At 43.2% G+C, this 21,457-nt stretch overlaps 1 protein-coding gene across 10 annotated transcripts in view; it reads left to right on the forward strand.

The window, feature by feature from the left end:
* SYNE1 (spectrin repeat containing nuclear envelope protein 1) overlaps positions 1 to 13,739 on the forward strand; it is a 404,650-nt gene extending 390,911 nt beyond the window's left edge. For 9 of the 10 annotated variants that reach the window (XM_053668739.1, XM_053668738.1, XM_053668743.1 and 6 more), the window contains 5 exons: positions 1,175 to 1,303; positions 2,581 to 2,793; positions 3,829 to 3,921; positions 5,256 to 5,314; positions 12,810 to 13,739. In XM_053668739.1, the coding sequence (XP_053524714.1) occupies positions 1,175 to 1,303; positions 2,581 to 2,793; positions 3,829 to 3,921; positions 5,256 to 5,314; positions 12,810 to 13,050 (735 nt within the window). In that variant the 3' untranslated portion in view covers positions 13,051 to 13,739. The remainder of the gene's footprint in view (positions 1 to 1,174; positions 1,304 to 2,580; positions 2,794 to 3,828; positions 3,922 to 5,255; positions 5,315 to 12,809) is intronic. The other variant, XM_053668745.1, reaches the window with a different exon arrangement.
* The last annotated feature ends 7,718 nt before the right edge of the window (positions 13,740 to 21,457 follow it).

Here is a 21,457-nt window from a genome sequence, read left to right on the forward strand (position 1 = left end):
AGCAAGAGGCTATTTTCACAAGCTTATCTCAGCCCCACCATTCCTTCTTCTAGTCATTGATTTTATTCATTCATTCAGCAGCCCTTCACCGAGCACATAGGAAGACAATTCTTGAACCTCAAATGAGTAAGCATGCATACCACATGGGCCAAGGGTCCACTGTCTGACAAATATTGCACTAAGCAGTCCAGGCACAGCCTCTGCTTTTGTTGGAGAAAGCAGACAATAAAAATGCAGTTAAATGGTTAACCAAGATCCTTATAGAGTTGATAAGAATCACTGAGAAAAGCCACTTCTGGAGAGTGGTTAGGGAGGTCCTAAGGATCTTTGAGCTGACATTGGAAGGATGTGTCCAAGAAGGAGATAGAACAAATGGAAAGGGCTTCGTGTCTTTAAAGACAGAAAAGAAGCCAGTGTGATCCAAATGCATCAGAGAGGCAGGGAGTGAGAAGAAAGATCAGGACGGTGGTCAGGAATGAGATCACACAGGGGTTTGAATTGTATTCTGAGCATGAAGGGAGGCCCTTTCAGGATGTGAAGCCTGCTTTCCAGATTTATATGTGCATCAAGAGCACCTGACCCTTGAAAGCAGGTACCCGAGCTGCTGTTTCAACCTTGCAGCCACTCCTAGTACAGGGCCTTCCACGTTGGAGATCCTCAGGAACTTTGAAAAAATGAGTGGACAAGTGGATGGATGAAGGACATAAGGGACCAGGTTCAGGCTTTCAAAGATGGAAAGGTCTGAAGCCAGAGAGAAAAAAAGGGAGCAGAGTTGCCTCTTTCCAAACTATATGATAGCCCTAGAAATTCCTCTAGTATCTTTTATTTTGGACCCATTTTCCTTGTCTAAATTTACCCTTAAGTAATAAATTAGATGATTTTGGTAAGAATGTGAACTCAGATAATTACCTTTCTCAGAAAGAAGTTGTGTCTAAGATCTTAAAACCAACGTACTTTTGCCGTATACACATCCGCATTTGGTGTAATCATTATACCCGTGTAGTTTGCACATCCTTATTTTTCTCTCAAATATTTGAGAAAAATGTGTGTATTGTAGGTGGCAAAATACAAAGTTACCTTTGCCAATGGTAGCAGTTGTAAAGAATGGAAATTTAAGCTGGGAAGGAAACATCTATTATTCAAGGAGATTTTATGCAGTCTGGTTTTTGCCCAGGATTTTCATGAAATGAGTCATGCTTTGCTGCTTATGCTGGAGAACATCGACAGAAGGAAAAATGAAATTGTTCCTATCAATTCTCACCTCGATGCGGAGACCCTTCAGGACCATCACAAACAACTTATGGTAAGATATGTGAACTCAGGCAGCCTCTGGTCATTTTTAGCAGGTGGTACTGTTTTTTACCTTTTTAGTTATAGTCTCTAAGTTCATTTCACTTGACTTCTCAGTTTCTTCAATTTTTGTGGAGCAAATATGCGTAGGAAATGACATCGACTAGCTTTAAAATCTGATTCTAAAGTCATTGCTCAATTGCAGAACTCTTAGAGGTTTTAATCTTAATTAATTTGTTTTTATGAATTAATTTGTTTTTTATGAAAACAGGTGTATGGTGATTATACTTATTTTTAATTTAAACTGTGCTTGGTAGATCTAGATCCCAAAAGTATATCAAGTGGTTTGTAAGTGTACCAAAGTCATCATTAACCTTGACACCGAGTTTTCTGCAAGTTAAGGCAAGCAGGCAATGTGATGAGTTCACTTATTTTCGTTATCTGACAAAAAGACAGCACGCCAGTTCTCAAGGTGCAAGAAACTGTTTCTAGCACTGAATTCAAAAGGGAACTTGCAGAATTTCTGTGTAGATTCTTTATACAAAGAACTTTGGACAATATAATGTACAGTGCACTGAGTGATTTTCTAAGAGATAAAGAAGCATATTTACGTTCCATTAGGAGAAAACTATTTGAATTTTGTAGTTTTCTGTATTTTTAAAATGCTATTTCTTAACATTTAACACTCACTACACTTACCAGCAGAATCGGTAGCTTTTAGTTCAGTGCCATCAAGGTCTTAGAGGAAGAAGGAAATAACTGTGACTGCGTGTTCATTAGACCTTTGACCTCAGGCTTCAGTGGTGAGTAATAAATCACCCATGTATCTTTTAAAAATCTTAAACAGATATCAGAGCACACCTAGACACACTTGAGGTTTGCCATACTTGTGGTAATGTTTTACTCTTCTTTTTAAAAGAATATCTTATGTCTCATTTGCATAATACTTTATATTTTGAGTACTTTCACATATACTTACTAATTTGAACCTTCCAAGAATACTTTCAGTGGACCAGGCAGGAAATAGTATCATCACTTTACCGAAAGGAGAAAACTCACATTAGAGAAGTTCAGGAGTCTTACAGAATGTTTTTTTTTTGGCAGAGGCAACATTAGAACACAGGTCCCCGATTCCCAAAAGCCGTGGGCAACTATGTCCTTCCTCGGGCGAGCACAGTATTCTGATGCTCATGTGTAATTACCCCATAAGCTAGACTGATATCATTCCACATGTGAGAGACTTTCTCCACTTATCAAAAATTCTTGGGAAAATATTTTTTACGTACACAGCAAATAAGGCAGGAGCTATTGGAATCCCAACTCAAAGTGGCCTCACTGCAAGATATGTCTTGCCAACTGTTGGTGAATGCTGAAGGCACAGACTGTTTAGAAGCCAAAGAAAAAGTCCACGTGATTGGAAATCGGCTCAAACTTCTGTTGAAGGAAGTCAGCCGGCACCTCAAGGAGCTGGAGAAGTTATTAGACATGTCCAGCAGTCAGCAGGTAAGCTCTAAGCAGACATCCTTGTGTGCCATTTCTTCCAGGGTATCAAAGAAGTGTTATCTTCATTCATTTTAGACAGTATTTGAGTGTAGAGCTTGTCAGAGTGGCCACTCCCCATCACGGCTCCTGCTCCTGCTCCTGCAAGTCATGTCTCACAACAAAAAAAAGGGACCCATAAATGTGTATAATAAAACACTGCTTGTCATTCGGTCACATCCAAGAGACCTCCCGTAATTGTTAGTGCTGACTGACTGATTACTGTAGCATTTTATTTTACCTTACTCATTTAAGAAATCACATGTTTTCTGTAATGTGGCAACGATAAATCACAACCAGTCACTGCATAGGGTTCAACTTTAACCTAGGAGGTTGAATTCATTCTCCTGACATAAACAGCAATTAATTCATTGAAAATGTCCTCTGCTCATTTATTTTTCGTTTATTCTATCGGCTGCATCATGGTAGTGGTGCTGGTTTGGAGCAATGCTTTTGCAGGTACAGACCTGCTTAGTAAAACTCCATTCAGTTGTGAAATACCATTACAAACACACAAACACTTTGCCCTCCTTTAAGAAAGTCAAAAAACAGTCGAGTCAGAGTGACAGCATTGCTGAAAACAGTACAGCTTCTCTGATGCTAAAAGTCTCCTGGGTGACTTTCCTTTGTTTCTTGTTCAAATGAATGGGTTTCTCTGGCCTGAGTGAGCTGAAGCTCTAAGGCAGATTCCTTCACCTCCTCCGCTTCAACTCATTCACATCCATATCACTAGAAAATAATAAAGAAAGCATAGTAGTAACAATCCTATAGCCATAGTTTCCAAAAGGGACAAACTTAACAGTCAGGAGAGCCCAATACACCAGAAAGACTAGGTTACAATCCTCTTGTAGTTGTCTGATTCTATTTTTCCCAAAGAATGAATGGTTTGACTTTTATGAGGGATGATGGAAGGGGGTAGGGTGGGAAACACATTGTGCATTGCAGGGCCCTTCTGGCTCTGGGACGTGGAGTCATCAAAATAATCTATTTCCTACGTAGGATTTGTCCTCCTGGTCATCTGCTGATGAGCTGGACACCTCGGAATCTGTGAGTCCTACGTCAGGAAGAAGCACCCCAAACAGACAGAGCACGGTAACTGTCCACTGGTCATTGGCCCAGGGGAGGGGACACCAGGGAGTGACAGTGTCTATACCTACCAGGGTCCACAGGCTCTCCCTCCACCCCACAGCAGGAGTCCCCGTACAGAAGGGATTGCCACAGTGACACAGTGAAGCGCTGTTTCTGCAGCCCTGCCATGGGCCCTCACCACCCGCACTCAGGAACAGAAAAGAGGGGCTCTGTTTTTCAAGTGACTCAGGGCTCAAGTTGTCATTGGTACGCAGGGAGACAAATGATTTCTCTTGCTCCAAAGGCCATGTCTAGAACCATACTTGCTGATCCCTTTGGTGGCTCCAACCTTCAGACCACCCCTGCCATTGTCCACCTAAAAAATAGGCTCCGCTGAAAAGGGCGCCTCCGCCAAAGGTGGACAAAAGCGTCTCACGGAGACGCTGAATTTGTAAGATAAGTGGAGGTTCTGTTGACTCTCAAGCAAAGAAGCTCCTGAGAGTGGTCCTGAAGGTTTTCAGAGACTGTGCTGCCCGCCCGCCACCAGGCCTGTGGGGGCCACCATCTCCCCGGCACACAGAAGCAAATTCAGCCCCTGCCACCCTCTATACCTTGATTTCTCTGTGTAATTAGAAGCTTGTTTTTGTTATTTTTTGTCCTGCTTTATGATTATATTCATTTTTGTTACCATTTCATTTCTCTTAGTTTTTAGAAGTGTTGATTTCATTTCTATTATTTGTGATAAACACTTAAGTTCTATGCTGATAAATGTTATGACCTTTTTTAGGATTTTTTTTTACTACATTCACTAGTTTCCTTATAGATCCTAGTTTAAGAATGTGAAGGAATACTGGCTTTTCCATCCAAATTTTAGCTTTATGTATTTAAATTGTTGGGTCATCATCAGTCTATGAAGAAAATGGTAAAATTTCTTATTACCATTGTTATTTTTTATCCATCAAGAATTTTAGTACTGCTTTGATGTTCTAGAAGATAACAAAAAGATGGTTTGGCATGGTGTATTGAACTTTATTTTGATTGTGAGTAAGTATACAGAGATTCTTGGCTAGCATGCGGTCACTTTAGTTTCTACCATGAAAATTGGGGGAAAATATACCCACTGTGTTGGGGGCTTTTAAACCCCAATTCATGTTTCTTTAGTGACTAACAGCATAGATGTAAATTTATTTTATTTTTTTCTACGAAAGAAAAGCCAGTTTCCTTAATCATGGGTACTGATCATTTTGTTTGATTTATTTTCCCTTTGCTGCACTTTTAGTTTAATTTTCATCAGTAGCTTGTCTTTATTTGCCTGGACTGAACATTCTTCTTTCTTTACCCCTGTTCATTGCAAACAGCCACGAGGCAAATGTAGTCTCTCACAGCCCGGACCCTCTGTCAACAGTCCACATAGCAGGTACCTCATTCTCCTGGTTTCCACACTGTTCTAGAACTCCAAGAGGATGATGAAAATTGCCCGTGATTTTGGTAGGCCCATGGCGGGTCTGCCTCAGGGTAGTTGAGAAATGACTTGTTTCGGTATACCACTGTCCTAATAAATTGGAAGACAACTTTTCTCATTGGAAAGTGTAAGTGAATCTCAAAGCGCAATGTTCGGCCCTCACCAAAACTGTGGCTAATGTTACACAGGCCGTTGGTACCTTTCAACCGATGGCTTTCCTTGCGCACCTAGGATTCGGTACAACTGGTGACATGCTGCTATTTCAGTTGTGGCAGAGTTTTATCATCCTCTTTATTTCTAGATTTTACAATAAGACACGTATTTGATCAATGAATGACTTTATCACTTCCAGAACCCACAAATCTGAATAAAATATACTAACACCCCCAGCTTTTTATTTTATTTTCATGTTTTATCCAGATTGTGGGTTTGGGATTCTCCAAATGGCAAGTCCTAATTCGGTACTATTTAAAATTTATGAACACCTTACTTTCTGCTTCCCCTACGATCTCTCTTCAGCCTGCACACTCAGTCACTCACCTTCCTGACACTCTGCGAGCTTTCACTTTGCAAATGAGCGGCCCTCGCCCCTGCCGGGCACCTCCCCAGAGCCTGCTCACGCTGCCACTCTGTGCCTCACACCCAGCTGCCAACGGCCCCTCTTTTCTGCAGTTAGCGGCGCTTCGCCTTCCTCGTTGTGGTGTGATGTCTGTGCTCTCCCAACCCTCTCTCTACTCAGTGCCTGCTTCCCCAGACAGATGTCTAAACATGAAAACACCGTCCTCGGAGCGGATTTTTCATCCCACTCCCAAGCAGCTAGTTCACTGTTCAAGTACTTTGCCCCTCTGGAGACTTACCACCACTGAGCTGGAGTCAAAGTTCCTGGAAGGAAAGTGGGGGATGAGGAAGCGTAGGACCGGGAAGAACCCCTGAGTAATAGTCCTGGTTTTCCAGCTGAGGTCTGGAGAGACTGGCTCTTCCCTTTGGTCCTTCCCACTCTGCTGAAGTAATGCAGAATGTGTTTGGATATGTTTTCTGGGTTTCAGCCTCCCTATGCAATGTTTTTCTGAGGGTTTTTTCTTTCCCTTTGGTTTGCTTTACAGTTTTGGAGTGGGAGGGTGGGGCAGGGGGCATTTGGTCCCTAACAAAATATCAGTAATGAAATATGGAGGAAAAACTCACAGGGATTTTTGAAGGTGATGATGGACCTCTGCAGGCACTCTGATGTTTTGATGTTTCGTTAGGCCCCTGCAAGAAAAAAACAATCATTTCATAGACAGGTCACTGTTGTATATGGTCCATCTTCTCCACAGAAATTGCCAGTGTGAACATGAACACATTGCCGTGGGGTATCCTCTTAGGATACCAGAGACCAATTCTTTGGTTGCATAAATGATGCTAAAGAGAAGGGGGAAGCTCTTACATTATGCAACACCAATAGCAACCACCTGCAGGTTTACAAATATTGCGTCAACCTGCTCCCCCAGTTATTCCAGACAGCCACCCAGGTTTCCTGAAAATGTCAAAGGCATTGTTTCTTAGGGCAGGAAGTGCCACAACATGTCTTCAAATGGGGCTTTGCAGCTGGGACGGCCACCTTCTCATTGTGACATCCGCAAGGCACTTTTCAGCTCTACTCTGTCCAGCGCTGTTGATTAACATCTTTCTGAGTACACAACACAAGTTTCACTTTGCTGCTTAAAAGGGTGGGAATACAAATGATCTTCACCTGAATTGCAAAACTCCTCAAAACACCTTGCCAGACAGGTTGTGGTTGAATATTCTTGGAATTCTTAACTCCTTGGCATATTGGTTTGAGGTGCACCCAACCTTGACAATGAAAGACAGAGTCTGCTGGGAAAGAATGAACTTCCCTCACAATCCGGGCTGTCATGGTGTTCCTTTACACTGAGACTGCAGAGTACCTTGTGTTTGATCTTGCACTGGTCCAGCAAATTTTAAAGATTATTGCCGAAGCACAAACAGCATAGAATCTTGGCCCCAGCGAGCTGCAATGGGAAAATGTTAGATCATCTTCTTCCTGAGATAGGAGAGAGGCTGAGTTGGGGGAAAAAAATGGGGTATTAGTTGGAAGGGAAGGGTTCTCATATTCTTTTTGTTGTTTAAAGTCAGATATTAGTAATATCAGTTGCTCTTTTGCTATATATTTCAGTTTAATTTTATGGTAACTGTCCTATGTCTTCTTACATAGATTCTAAGCCTATGTACAGATTAATGGTACCATGTTTAGTCCCTAAACCTACAAAATTAATACAATATAGTTCCTACCATTAAAAGACTGGCAATGTGTCAGAATGAAGAGATGCTTTAAATCAGTTACAAGAAGCTCCCCTAGGCTCCTCAAATTATAAACATTTGAAAAATGTCTCTGCATACATTTATAACAACTACTCACTATTTTTGAGATTAAATATATTTGAAAAGTGTTCTTCTGAAGCAACATTTATAAAGGTCCACTCGGTACTTTTTCTCCATTACGGACTTGAAGTTATCTAACCTGATCTCTAATAACTCTTCAAAACTCTGCTGCCAAGTCATTGAACTTGACAAATAGGAAGATTTTACTTCGATTTCCAGCAAGGCAAAGGGACAACTTCTCTGTAGTCTGGATAGAATGAGTTGATGACTTTATTCCAAAGCTTAGAATTATGAAATGCAGAATTCCCCAGGGCACCATTGGTCTCTGGCACTTTCCACACGGAGAACTAAGATGGAATAAGAAGTGGCAAATGACTGGCTGAAACACAGAAAGAGAGGGAAAAAACACCTCATTTTAAAGTGTGTTCAAGGTAGCCAAGTGGAGGGAAGCAGACACAGCAGGGATTTTACATGTAAGCAGGGCTTTACTGAAAACACTATTTAGTTCCTTGTGAAATTTTTCTTTTAAGTCTTTTTCTCCAGACGTCACCCTGGGGATCTAGTTATCCAAAGCATTCAAAAAGCCTTAGGCTAAAGTGGTCTTGCCCACAGGGCAGGTCCCCACCTCGGCTGAGGACAGGTATAGGGTAAAGCTGCAGTGTGTTTCTTTTATAACATTTGAGCTATGCATCCCCGTGTTTCCCGGGAACCGTCACACTTTGAGAAACTCATCACATCTTTGAAAGCACTCCTAGGAAATCAGGAATGATTCCCAGGAGAAAAGGCCACATCCAGCCAACCCCCAAGGGTCTGAGTCAGCACGTCCTTGCTTTCATAGTACAGGTAATAATACATTACTGACGTCAGTTTAGCACTTAATGTGTTCTAAGCACTATGCTAAGCATTGTATATATCTGTTGCCTCATTTAACCCTCCTTGACTGTGTTCCCAGTTTTACAGACAAGGATACACAGGAGTAGAGGCCTGAAGTTTTAGGTGTGTACCCAGGTCTGCCTGACTCTAAGGGGAGTTCTAACTTGTCAACCATTCCCCTCCAGCAAAGGGCTATTGGAGGATGGAACTGTAACGAACAGTTCTAGGGCTTGGGCTACCACGGGCTGGCGAGGTAGCCCAGGACCAGGCCATGCAGACTGGAATAAGAGGAGACTGAAATTCTAAACTGACTCTGGAAATGTGTCTTCTGAACCACATAACCATGGAACAAAGACCATGCACAGAAGAGTAGGCCGCAAGATCACAGACAAGCTAGACAATCTCTCACAGTAAATTCCTGTTGCTTTACTGCCTGGCTTTGCTAACAAGTAACAGAATGAATCGCAATCTTCCTTTGTGTTTGAACAATGTATGTTCAGAACGAACCCATTTGATTTCCCTTCATTGTGTAAAATTTTTGAGATGAGTCTTACTCTATGTGCATAGTGGTTGGGCTTCTCGCATGTCTTGGTCATGCCCTCTTCTGCGTGGTGTGTTGCGATGTACAACTTTCTCCCCAACCTTCCTCCTCCTACCACTGTGTGTTGTGGGGGAAAGGGAAGAAACCACTCCCGGGCAGTTACTTGCCCAGAAATTTGAATGAGTGAGGGGAGTGAAAAGAATAATAAAATGAGTATTTACTTATGAGAATAAGCTTGTTTTTGCTGGGCCAAATGATCTGAAATATCTCCACTAATTAACTTCTTTGACTAAGTTCCCACATTTAAATTTTCCTTTATAGGCATAATGTCACCTGGCACCTTTTGTAGTTATGTAATAAGGCCACTGGAGAAAGATGAGTGACTAGTGTCTTTGTTCTTTCCCTTGTCAAATTTCCCAAGACTCTTGAAAGGGAGGTAACTAAGGTGATTTTAGGTCAATAGATAAATATTAAAAGTACCCTTTCACCTGGGTATCATTAGCCTGTTGGTATGAGAAGCTTTAAAACTTTGTGCATGTTGAAACCCTGATTATTGCCACCTGGGGGTGGCATTTTTTTTTCCTAATAGATAAACTGGAAACTTTCAAGAGCAATCAACTGCCTGGAAGTCCCCTAAGAACTGTGTGTCCTCTTTGTCCCTATCTCAGCCCATTGCCTCTCCTTAGGTAGGCATTCTTCAACCTTAGAAGGCACATGGTCATTAAACTTTAATTAGAAAATCTCTGATGCTGTTCAATGTGCCATGTCCTTCAACGGGTACTGTAACGTATGAGCCCGTATTCCAAAGATGTCGACCTTTCCAGTTGTTCTCAGGAGTGGACTAGTCAAGGGGCGCCCTGTGTTTTGATTTTGATCTTTGGCTTAATTGCCCACAGAAGCTAATAATTGACAAGCAAGAGCTATTGAGCTCTGTCAGTGAGATTGTATTGTCAGTGATATGCATAAATCTACCCATCACTAATGTCCTTAGATGTGTCCTAAAAAAAGCCAGAGAACACTCTTGTTTCCTGTAAATGTTGAATAGTGAGGAAATGTGCATCTCTCTCTTGTGCTTCGGTCATAACTCATCCAGTGACAGATGGGGACTGTTGTTTGCCAGGGCACATTGTAAGGAAAAGGGATCTTGCAGAAAAATTCAACCCAGAGTTCATGGGCAACTCTCCCATCCTTCTTTAGACAATTTAAGGCAAAACACTGAATTCATTAACTGTCAGAGCCAGGAATTTTTTAGGATATGAATGCACCCTTCCTCTTTGCAAACGAGAAACCTGAAGGCCAGACCAGAGAGACCGTGTGGCTTGGCCAGGGTTGTGCAACTGTCTGCAAACAAAATGGCCCCCTGTTCATGCACTAACTTGACAATCTGCTTCCTACTGGGAGGCCCTTATTTTCGACATGAAGAAACCACTCACTTCCAAACATCTCAGGACACAAGTAGTTTCCTCTCTTTTTTCCTTCATGCAAGGCACCTGTGACATTCTTTAACTTGGATGACCTACCTTCATGTCACCAAACAAAAAGCTTTGCAGAGAGTACGGTGGTCAGGGACTTTGGACCCAGAGTTCCTGCTCGATCTCTTCCTTTTATCCTGGGATTCGTTCGGGGCAAGTCATTTTCCCTCTCCATAGAGTCCAAATTCTGGGCATTAAAATCCCAGGGCTGAAATCTTAATGCTGCCACTTGCCAGCTGTAAGTTACTCCTTATGTCACCTTTCTGAGACACCTTATCGTCATCTATAGAAAAAGAAAGCAAGCACACTGAGGACTGTTCTGGAGATTGCATGAGAGAACCCAAGATAAATGCTTAGTATGTTGCCTAGTCACTAGAAAAATAAGTGTTTACCGTCCTTAGCAAGTTATCTGCAAAATTAGGAGATGAATTTATCTACAAAAATAAAATTTATCTACAAAACAACCTAATTTATCTACAAAAATTAAGTTGTCTAGTCTCTAAGACTGCTTACCATGAACATTTTTTTAGAAAACTCAATAATTTTCTATTGATAAGTATGTGACCTTCTTCTTTTATTCTCTACTGTATTTCACAAAATACACGGACTTCCTGTTCAGCTCATTAGGAGTAGCTCATCGATTGGCCTTAGCTTGAGGGCCGTTAATCAGTTTGACCACTAGATGGTGATTGAATGCTTGTGGCCTTTCAGCTGACAGAATATTTATACTGAGTAATTAGTAGAAGACATAAAATGTATAACACATGGAACTTCCAAGTCAGAAGACAATCTGGTCTAAAGGTTGGCACTTGGAGGTGATGTGACTTGTTCAAGGTTACTTAGGCATTAGTTGTAGTTTTCAGAAAAGAAACGCAGTCCTAATTGATGCCAGCGATTGTTCTTTCACTACATGTGCTAAAAACACAGTGGGGTATATGGCTGCTTGGGGCTACAGAGGACCAGTCTGTTTGTTCCCCGAATTTCTTTGATGGTTTAATAAAAGAGTTCGAGTAGTCCAGCTGGAAACCTAGTGTTTTCTTAAGAGAAAAACATAGAGTAACCAACACAGTTTTCACACCTTTGTGTTTCTCTAGTGGCCTCACATTCAATGCCTTTATCCTTAGTGAGACTACTACCGTTAGAGAATTTATACTAGGTGTGGGGGGATGTGTCTCATTAGTACCCATTCTTTTCGCTCCTGCAGTGTTCTCTGTGTGTGTGTGTGTGTGTGTGTGTGTGTATACAAAAGCATTTCTTTGTAAAGCGTTTTACAAACATTTGTAAAAAAATTGTCTTTCTTCATCTTTTCTACTAGTAACCAAACAAAACATTAAAGGATGAACACTCCACCCAGAACTGACTTCCATATTCAATCTTCTATAGGCCATCTTTCTTATGAAATTGGAAATTCATGCTTAACCTCTAATACTAGTAGATAGGAAGATATAAATGCAGGTAGGAAAACGTGGAACTTTGAGCAGCAGGAGCCTGAACAATGACAGTCTGCCCTCCTCAGAAAACATTGTGTCTGCTTCTCAGACTCACAGCTGATAAACAACAGGATGAGCCCAGAGTCTGAGTCATTCGGTAGTGTGTTCCCTGTGCCATCTCCACTGCCGTCCTTGTTCATACAGCTTTGGAACCCACCGATGTCAGGGCCAGATGCTGATTCAGTGCGACATGAGACCAGGGTGCACTCTGAGATCAGTTAAGCTTTATGGGTCTGCAAAATTATGGGTCACAAAATGACTGGGGCTGTTCTCCTCCTCACTGCATGGATATTGGCACACCCAGGATGACTAGATGGAACAGTTCATACAATTCTGACAGCAACTAATTTGGGCTGACGGTGCTCCTGGTAGTCTGTAACCAAAAATGTACTGCATCCAACATCCACATCTTAATTATGGGAAATATTTTACCAAATTAACGGGTAGAATTTGACATCAATTAGTTACCTTTAGTCAACTGACTAAATGTTAATTTTTCAACAGTACGGTTGCCAAGCAACTCTTCCGTTGGTGGTGGGAGATGGCCTGGGCACACTGAGGAAGGCTGGTAGCTAATCGCCAGGTTGGGTTGGGTTTGGCCTGGTCCTTCAGCTTCCAGGAAGGTGAGGGAACTAAAAGCAGCATCCACCCAACACTGAAGACGTTTGAGTTGTTTCTGTCGCTTTTTCTCTCAGGTCCACAAAAGATGGCTCCGATTCCTCCCTTTCTGAGCCTCAGCCAGCTCGGTCCGGCCACAGTTTCCTGTTCCGAGTGCTCCGGGCGGCTCTCCCGCTCCAGCTCCTCCTGCTGCTGCTCATCGGGCTCGCCTGCCTGGTCCCCATGTCAGAGGAGGACTACAGCTGTGCCCTCTCCAACAACTTCGCCCGATCGTTCCACCCCATGCTCAGATACACAAATGGCCCTCCTCCCCTCTGAGCCAAGCAGCTGCAATCGGCAGTGGTGCTGGTAGTGTAGTGTAAGGAGGATTTGGCCCAAAGCCACCCCAAAGTCGTGAAAAGAGGACCTGAATCTTGGCAAATGCCCGTGGTGTGGCAGCTTTAGCCCGTGGGTGCAAATCATGACTTCGGAGGTGGATGATAAACAATAGCAGGAAGAGAGCAAATAGAAGACAGAGGTTTGGAAGAAATATTGTTTAAAACTCTGAGCCTCCAGCGTTCTCTGGCCCCGTATATTCTGGGCCTTTGGCCCTTTCTCTGCATACCCAAGGAGTTCGGTGCACCGTCTGGGCAGCTTTCCCGTGGGGGGCCCCATCCATTCAGTAGATGATGCCACCTGAACGCACATTAGCGTCCAGCACTCCACCAGCCTCCCAGTGCTGAAGAGATTTTAGAACCTTGTAACATACAATTTTTACAAGCTTATATGGCAGCTTCCTTTTTACCTCGTTTTCCTTTGGGGCATGATGTTCTAACCTTTGCTTGAGAAGCACAGCTGTAAATCCAAAAGGCACTTTTTAAAAAAGTATAAAGAAAAACTGGATGTAATAAATAAGACCATGGAAGGCTTTATGTGGAAAAAAAAAGATATTTATGTATGTACAGTTTGCTAAAGCTAAGTTTTGTTTGTATTGGTTTCTTTGCATTTATTATAGATACTATAAAATATTCTGTCTGTGCTTTATTTCTCCCGTAAAGAAACGACTCTGAATCTTCCCGTTGAGCAGAATACAACCTAAATTATCTGTCCACAGAATGAACAAGATGGGGACATAGGTGTGCATTAAAGAATGAGGATGATTTCTTTCTCCCCCTTCCATCTAAAGCCAATCATAACTCCTCAGCTCTTGTTTCTCGGCATCTTTCACACTCTCCGTTTTTCTTTCATTCCCTTTGCACAACTGAGAGAGCCTCCTATGGTCTCCTGACTGAAGGGCCCCATGCCCACTTTGTCCCAAGAGTACCCAAGAGCCATGTGAATTTTCTTACAGCATGCTCTGTTCAGCTCCCTTCTTTGCTCCCAAACCTTCTATTGTTTTCCATTAGACAATGGAATACAATACAATTCTATCTATCATTCATATCCACATACAGTAAGATTTGGTTCTGCCCCTCTGATCTTGCCAACTCGTGCCCCTCATGGAATTGTCCGGTGTTCATGGCATTTTAATCCACTGTGCAATAATTGGAGGAGGAGGAATTATACAAAGCCCAGGTTTCAGGCTTCTCTTGCAGATGGAAAGCTCTGGTCCTGGGTACGTGTTCCTAATGGATGGTAACTGCTGTTCCTTAACTGTAGGGAGAGACAGTTTTTACATTTGCACTTATATCCCACCAACCTCTCTCACTGCGTGTACCAGTCTGATTCCTGTAGGTATTAAATCGATAAGTTCTGCTCTAAACTGAAGATTTAAACCAGACCGAGGTAGTCACCATGACCTGAACCTGCCTTCCAGAGCTCCCATGATGCTGGCTGGCTGAGCACCTTCTCATCTAGGAGTCCAGGGACTTTCCATTTGAGGGGGGGTGCCTGGGCAGACCTCCTATTCACACTGTGGGGCATTGCCTCGGAGCTTGCATTTTAAACAGGTGCCTGAGGTGATTTAGTCCCATTACCTGTGCAGAAGCACACTCTCTGTATACCTTCTTAGCTCCATCTTTTTGTTCTCACCCCTCCCCCTCCCCCACAAGACAGTTCACAGCCACCTCCTCCGGGAAGACTTTTCTCAGCCCTGTGGGACTGTATTTAAGACTTCTCTCATTCTAATTTCCTTCAGGTGACATTTCTATCACATGAGTCCTGCTTTCGCCCTCAGCTTATTCTCTTCTCCCCGCTGGAATCTCACTCCAAGGACAGCTTAGAGTTGTGTTCTTGTCTAAAGAAGACAAACCTGTGCATAATGTGTTTTCTCACTTCCTGCCTCAGGAAAGGCTCTGAGCACCGGGGGAGATTGGGATCCAAAGGTGCCAGGTGCCCTCATCTGAGATGGGTCACTCTCTGGGCCTTGTTCTCCTCTCACTTCCCCGTCACCACTGCTCCAAATACCTGGGACATGAGGTCCTGCCACTAGAGTAGTCCAGCCCTTCAAGAGACACAAGCGACCACTGTTGGGGAAATCGCTACATGATGACATTAGCCATGGGAAAGACCAGCAACAAGAGACCTCCAGCCATTTCTTCTCCACATTGCACTGAACTGACTTACTAGGCACCTGCCATCCCTGAAGAGTCAAATGTTAAATGTGGCAGGGAAAGAGAAAAAAATTAAGAAAAATCTTGAGTGTAGTCCCATTTGTGCCTTTCTAAAAACCTGTGTGCAGTACCCAATGGGATGCATGATGTATGTTTTTATTAAATTTTTCAAAGATTTAAATCACATAGTACAGACATAAGACAAAAGCGGGATGCCCAGGTGAGCATAAGCTGTGAGGCTATGAGATGATGGCTTTCCCCAGAGGATAATAGGAGTAGGCTAGCAAGGACCAGGGCAGCCGCAGATGAGACTAGGATTTCTGCCCAGAGTCCTTTCATTCTTACAAGGCCACGGAGAGAGAGGACATGGGGTCTTCTGGGGGCATCCTCACCTGCACCAGCAGCTACCTGAGAGAAATAGAATGTCCAGCAAAGCCTTCCTGAGTGAGGTGGGGGTTTGGGAAGAATAGTAAGGGGATACAAGGTCATCGATGGCTCTCCTTTCTGAGTAAAGACTGCCAGGTGCTCTGCTCTGGCCTGCAGACAGGGTGTAACACCCCAAGAGAGTGGTGGGTGAAGAAGGGCAAGGTGAAGAGGCCACCCACTGACCCGAAAGCGTGGAATTAATAATGTTTGGGTAATGTGATTTGTGCAAGCACACCAGAAACCTCAGAAAAGCTGAGGGACAATAAAATCTGTAAAGGGAAGATGGAGAAATAAAGGGTTAGAAACTAAAAGCCGTGACTTCCTATGAAATCCAGAGAGGAATGGAAGGTTTGGGGGAAGCTTTGGCTGAGGAGCAGAAATATCTCCTGGAAAATGGGGTGACAATGTTACAGAACAGAGGTCCAAGGGGGCAATATTTGGCCCACCTAGGGATGCCAAAAAACTGTTACAGAACAACAGCCCCCCCCCCCCAAGGACACTAATACCGTCCAGACCACCTACTGGGCTTGTCTGTCTGCTGCCAGAGGAAAGATGTCTCTCAATGCCAGAGATTGGTGAAAAGGAAAGGAAAGGTTTATTTAAAGTATTACAGACTTAAAGTAGTGACCCAATGTCCCCATTAAAATATCAAAGTCCTTTTGGATGCCCACAGCACTCCCTTCTCCCCCTGCCCTAATTTGGGGTACCATATCTCAGAAAAAAACTCACACATCCGTGTTCCAGGCCACTGGCACCGTCAGCTGTGTTGCTGTCCAGGCAAGATCTCCAATTAATCCAAAGTCATGTGGCACCTTCTCATGGTCTACTGGCAAGAGTTCTTTGTACCCATTTTTCCAGGCAAAGTCTCTCCTGCTTCCTTCACCAGAGCTGCAGGAGTCTGCACTCTGACCAAAACCACATGGATTTTCTCTCCACCAGAGCTGCAGAGAGGGTAGGGTCGCCACTCTGGCAAAGCCGAGCGGTGATTCTCTGCTAAAGCTGCATGTTGATTCTCTCTACCCCCAGCTGCGAGGGTCTCCACTCTGTCCAAAAGCGTGTGGCTCTTTCTCTGTACTGCCACAGACACGTGGTTCCCTCTCCTTCTCACATGGCTGTGGGGGGTCCCCACTCCGGCAAAGCTGCATGGTCCTCCTCCAATGGCTTCTGTGTCTGGGTTTTAAATCCCCACACCAGTCCTCATTTGCAGCCCCATTTCCGAGTCCTCCTACAATTGGCTACACTTGCCAGCATTCCTGTATTATTCGAAGTTTACTGGGCTGCCATTGTAAGTCTGGGCAGGTGTGGCCCCCTGGCGTGGAGCCAATCATCTCCAAGCTCTCATGCAGGTGCTGTAACTTGAGGGACCTGCCCCCAGTTAGGTCTTGGGTGGAAGTCATTTCCATCCCCCTGGCTCAGAGCATGGCCAGAGCTATTTAACATATCTATGCACCCAGTTAAGGGTTATAGATACGTTAAATGACCATGCCAGAGGTTAGCTGCAAACCCTTTGCTGTACAAAACAGCTCTCAATCACCCTGCTCCATTTGTCCCTTCCCCAACTCACACCTGTGGGGGGGGGGGCATCTTACCATTTCCTGGACACGTTGAGTTCTGGACCCCATTCCAAATCCTTTTTGGGGGCCCCCCTCTTGGCTGCATCAAGTGAGAAGATGCAACTTTGAAAGCCTTGGGTGGGAAATTCAAGCTGAAGGCTAAGATTCACTGTAAAAAGGCAGCTTGGAGTAGACTGATTTACAGCCTATGCCCTAGAACCAATTATTAAGAAATTGAAGATACAAAATTTTACTAACAAGCCACATAAAAGATTATAAAGTGCAAAAAGAGAAAAAGTGGAGAGAGTTGATTTATGAAGGCTCATTGAGGCCAGAACAGCAGGGTCTCAAAGGAGCTGGGCTGGATGTACCCGAGAACAATCCCGACGGATGTGTTCTCTGCCCCTGCCCACCCGTCCACCATCACCATCACCAAACACAGTCACAGGGAATTGTGCAAAAATTCTCCAAGCCCATGCCGAATAGGTCCAGGAACGCCCCAGAGGAGTGGCATGCACTCACATCACAAGTATTTCTTGAATGCCGCTATGGGGCAGAAACTACTCCAAAGGCCTCAGGAGACACATCCCAGCTGGGACCACACCACTCCTTATTTAACTGCCTTGCTGCCACACAGGAGTATCTGTATCTTCCTTCCAGTTGTGTCTTTTCATTTATTTATTTATTTATCTATCTGTCTGTCTATTTATTTATTTATTTATTTATTTATTTATTTATTTATTTATAGAGAGGGGAAGGGAGGGAGAGAAACATCAATGTGTGGTTGCCTCTCACTCGCCCCCTACTGGCGTCCTGGCTCACAACCCAGGCATGTGCCCTGACTGGGAATCCAACTAGCGAGTCTGATTTGCAGGCTGGCACTCAATCCACTGAGCCACACCAGCCAGGGCAGTCCGTTGTGTCTTGAAACTTGGGTTGGAGGCCAATGAGAAGGCTAGAAAGGAAGCAATTAGAAACAACTTCTATTTTAGAGGAGAAAAGGGAGGTTAAGTCTGTTAGACCTGTCCTAGTTTTCTGTCAGATAGGGATGTCCCTTTCACTACTTTGTCACCTGGCTCCTGTTACAATGGGGTGTGTTTCTGAACCATGTAGATTTGGTCGTGGGAAAGGGAGGCAGGTGGAGTGGTTGATGAAGAGGCCATTTTCAGCTTAGGCACAGGCAGCAGCAAAATGTTGATTTGGGTGATGAGAGGAGGTGTTTAGCAGGACCAGTCATTTCAGTTTTAGATTTAATAACACATTGTGGAAATGGTGGCTGATTGTCATACCTAAAGTAGCCCAGAGACAGTGAAACAAAAGAACTGACTTGCCTTCTTTAGTTTCTGGTTTCTCATTAATTTTCCGCTCAGAGTTTTAAAATATCCACCAGGAGTCCACTTGGGAATACCACAGAGAGCCCTGGCTTCGAGGGAGACCCCTCGTTCAGATGAGGAAAAGAAGAAACTGGGTGACTTGGGGGCACCTCCCGCCACCTCTGCTAAGCAGCCTCTCTGAGGGCAGCGGAGTGCTTCTCTGTGAGCCTAGCTCCCGTCAGGAAGAGGCAGAAGATGGAACCTGACGGTTTTCTTGGAACTCCGCGGTGGAAGCAGGTCTTGGAAGGCTAAGGCAGACAGAAAGCTGTAATACACCCTGAACCATAAGGAATATTTTCTCTGGGGAGCCAAAGAAGCCAGTTGGGACTTGGACGTGATCGTTCCAAAATATGAAGGTCACAGTGCAATGAAGCAACCTTGCAAATTGTTTTTTTTACCTGTTACCTAATACAGGAGAAGAAAGTCCTTTGTCAGCTGTGCCACTGATGACTGCTGGTGCTGCCGTAGACCGCCGAGGAAAAAATCCAGATCTCCCGGCTGAAGGGACATCTCAGGGCCCCCCACGAGTGCATCCCAGCCCAGCCTGAACCTTGCCAGACCCTCCCAAGGAAGTGGCTGGACTCCAAGGGGGAGGCTGTCAAGCAGCTGCCAACATCCAGGACAGTTCCAGGCAGTGAACCACCGGGTACAGCTCACCTCCCCCACTCCCAACAAACCACACTGCCAATGGGATTTACACGTTCATGGAAGCTGTAGGGATGCGTTCTGCTCCCTGGCAGTATATCATAGAACTGATTAAAATAATAATGTATATGCGTATATTCCAGACATATAATAAGACATAATAATTAAACATAATATAAATATATACTATAAATCTGGATAACTATTCATACACTAGTATATTAATCACTTTGTCATGTTTCAATATATCACAGGACAAAAAACCTTGCTTCCTCTTTTTTACATTTTCTATTTTAAAGGTAATTGTTTAAAAAATCAGTGATTTGAATTTCAAAATACTCTCTTGCTTTCTGAAGAAAAATTAAGTTTCCTCTCTCCCCCTCAATGGCCTCCCAATTTAATGTTACTTTTGTGTGCCTTCTGGTTTTCTTATTCAAACAGCACGTGTGTATGCTTTTTGTAAAAATGGATCTATTTTCATTACCCTGCAACAGGCATTGTTCACTGAGCAACCTTCAGCAGACACGTCACTGTAGACACTCGCATTTTTGCTGCATTTGAAAGCTCAGTATCCCTTCGCCAACAGTTGCTTTCTCCCAGCTTTTTGCTGTTAATGCCGCACTAGCCAGGCTGGTGCGTGTGTGCCTGCCTCTCATTGGGTGGTGCTGTATTTATTTCCCTCAGCTGCATGGTTGTAGGTGGCGTTACTGGATCAAAAAGGCTTGTGTGCTCTAAATTTTAATACACGGTTCTGCCAGATCATTTTCTGAAAAGTGGCATTGGTTTATAATCCCACCCAGAGTGGAAAAGAGAACCCTTTTCCTCAGACCCTCCTTAAATCTAGAGCAGTGGTTTCCAAATTATGGGAACTATCCCCGAATTATTAATGTCCCGGTTCTGCACATTAGAGTTCCTCAAGGAGTTTTTTAAAAAGTAGAACTCCAGGCCTCACCCCAACCAGGTAAAATGTGGTGTCTGGGGATCAGCATTTGTTTGAAGTTCTCTGGGTAATTCCCATGTGCAGACAAGTTCAGAGGCTGGACTAGATGTTATCAGCTTTCTAAGCTATTGCGCAACTGAGGGCAATAGTAGCTCTTCGTGTTTAAAGTTTGGATTTTAGTTACTAGTTTATATTTTATATTGTTGTGTTTATATTATCTCTGTGTGGAGTCTGTTTTATTCTCTATTGTTTATTGTTTTTTTTAAAAAAATCTTGGTATACAATTTCCAAGAAACTCTTTGTATATTTGAAAAATTAAAACCTGTATATCATTTGTTGTAACTTTATACAGTTCTTTTAGTTACACAGAAAGTTTTACTTTTTACATCATCAAATCTGACAGATTTTTTTTCCTTTATAGATTCCGGATAATCTACATTAAGAAGGACTTTTCACTTCAAGATTATGCAAATATTTGCTTGTATTTTCCTCTAGTATGTCTGTAATCAATCTGGAATTATTTTGTAGTTGATGTACAGTAAGGGATTTCTTTGTTATTGTCCAAATAAACAACTCTTCCCCTGCCACTTGACGACATACTTTCTTTTATATTACTAGTTCTTAGCAACTTAGACATCAGTCAGCAGGGACCTTGTTGAATATGAGATAGTATGCAACACACAATATTTACTGTAACAAAATAATTTTTAAAAGATTTTATTTATTTATCTTTAGAGGGAAAGGGAAGGAGAGAGGGAGAGAAACATCAATGTACGGTTGCCTTTCATGCGTCCCCTGCTGGGAACTGGCCTGCAGGGAACCAGCCTGCAACCCTGGTATGTGCCCTGACTGGGAATCAAACCAAGATTATCTGGTTCGCGCTCAATCCACTGAGCTACACCAGCCAGGGCCTATAACAAATCAATTTTTTAAAATAAGATCAATATAGCCCTGGCTGGTGCCAGGATCATGGCAAAGATCATGGTTTCGATTCCCAGTCAGGGCACATGCCTGGGTTGCAGGCCAGTTCCCAGCAGGGGACGCATAAGAGGCAACGATACATTGATATTTCTCTCCCTCTCTCCTTCCCTTCCCCTCTCTCGAAAAATAAATAAATAAAATATTTTAAAAACTTAAAAAAAAAGATCACTATATATTTATTGGGGAATATCACTACCACATATTCTTAAATTTAAAAAGCATATAGAATATTTTCTATAATATCTTTCCATTTTTGCAGGAAAAGTAATTAATTAT

Source organism: Artibeus jamaicensis, unplaced genomic scaffold, assembly GCF_021234435.1.
Source record: "Artibeus jamaicensis isolate MK-2021 breed Jamaican fruit bat unplaced genomic scaffold, CSHL_Jam_final contig_497, whole genome shotgun sequence".
In the NCBI taxonomy this organism is placed as follows: domain Eukaryota; kingdom Metazoa; phylum Chordata; class Mammalia; order Chiroptera; family Phyllostomidae; genus Artibeus; species Artibeus jamaicensis.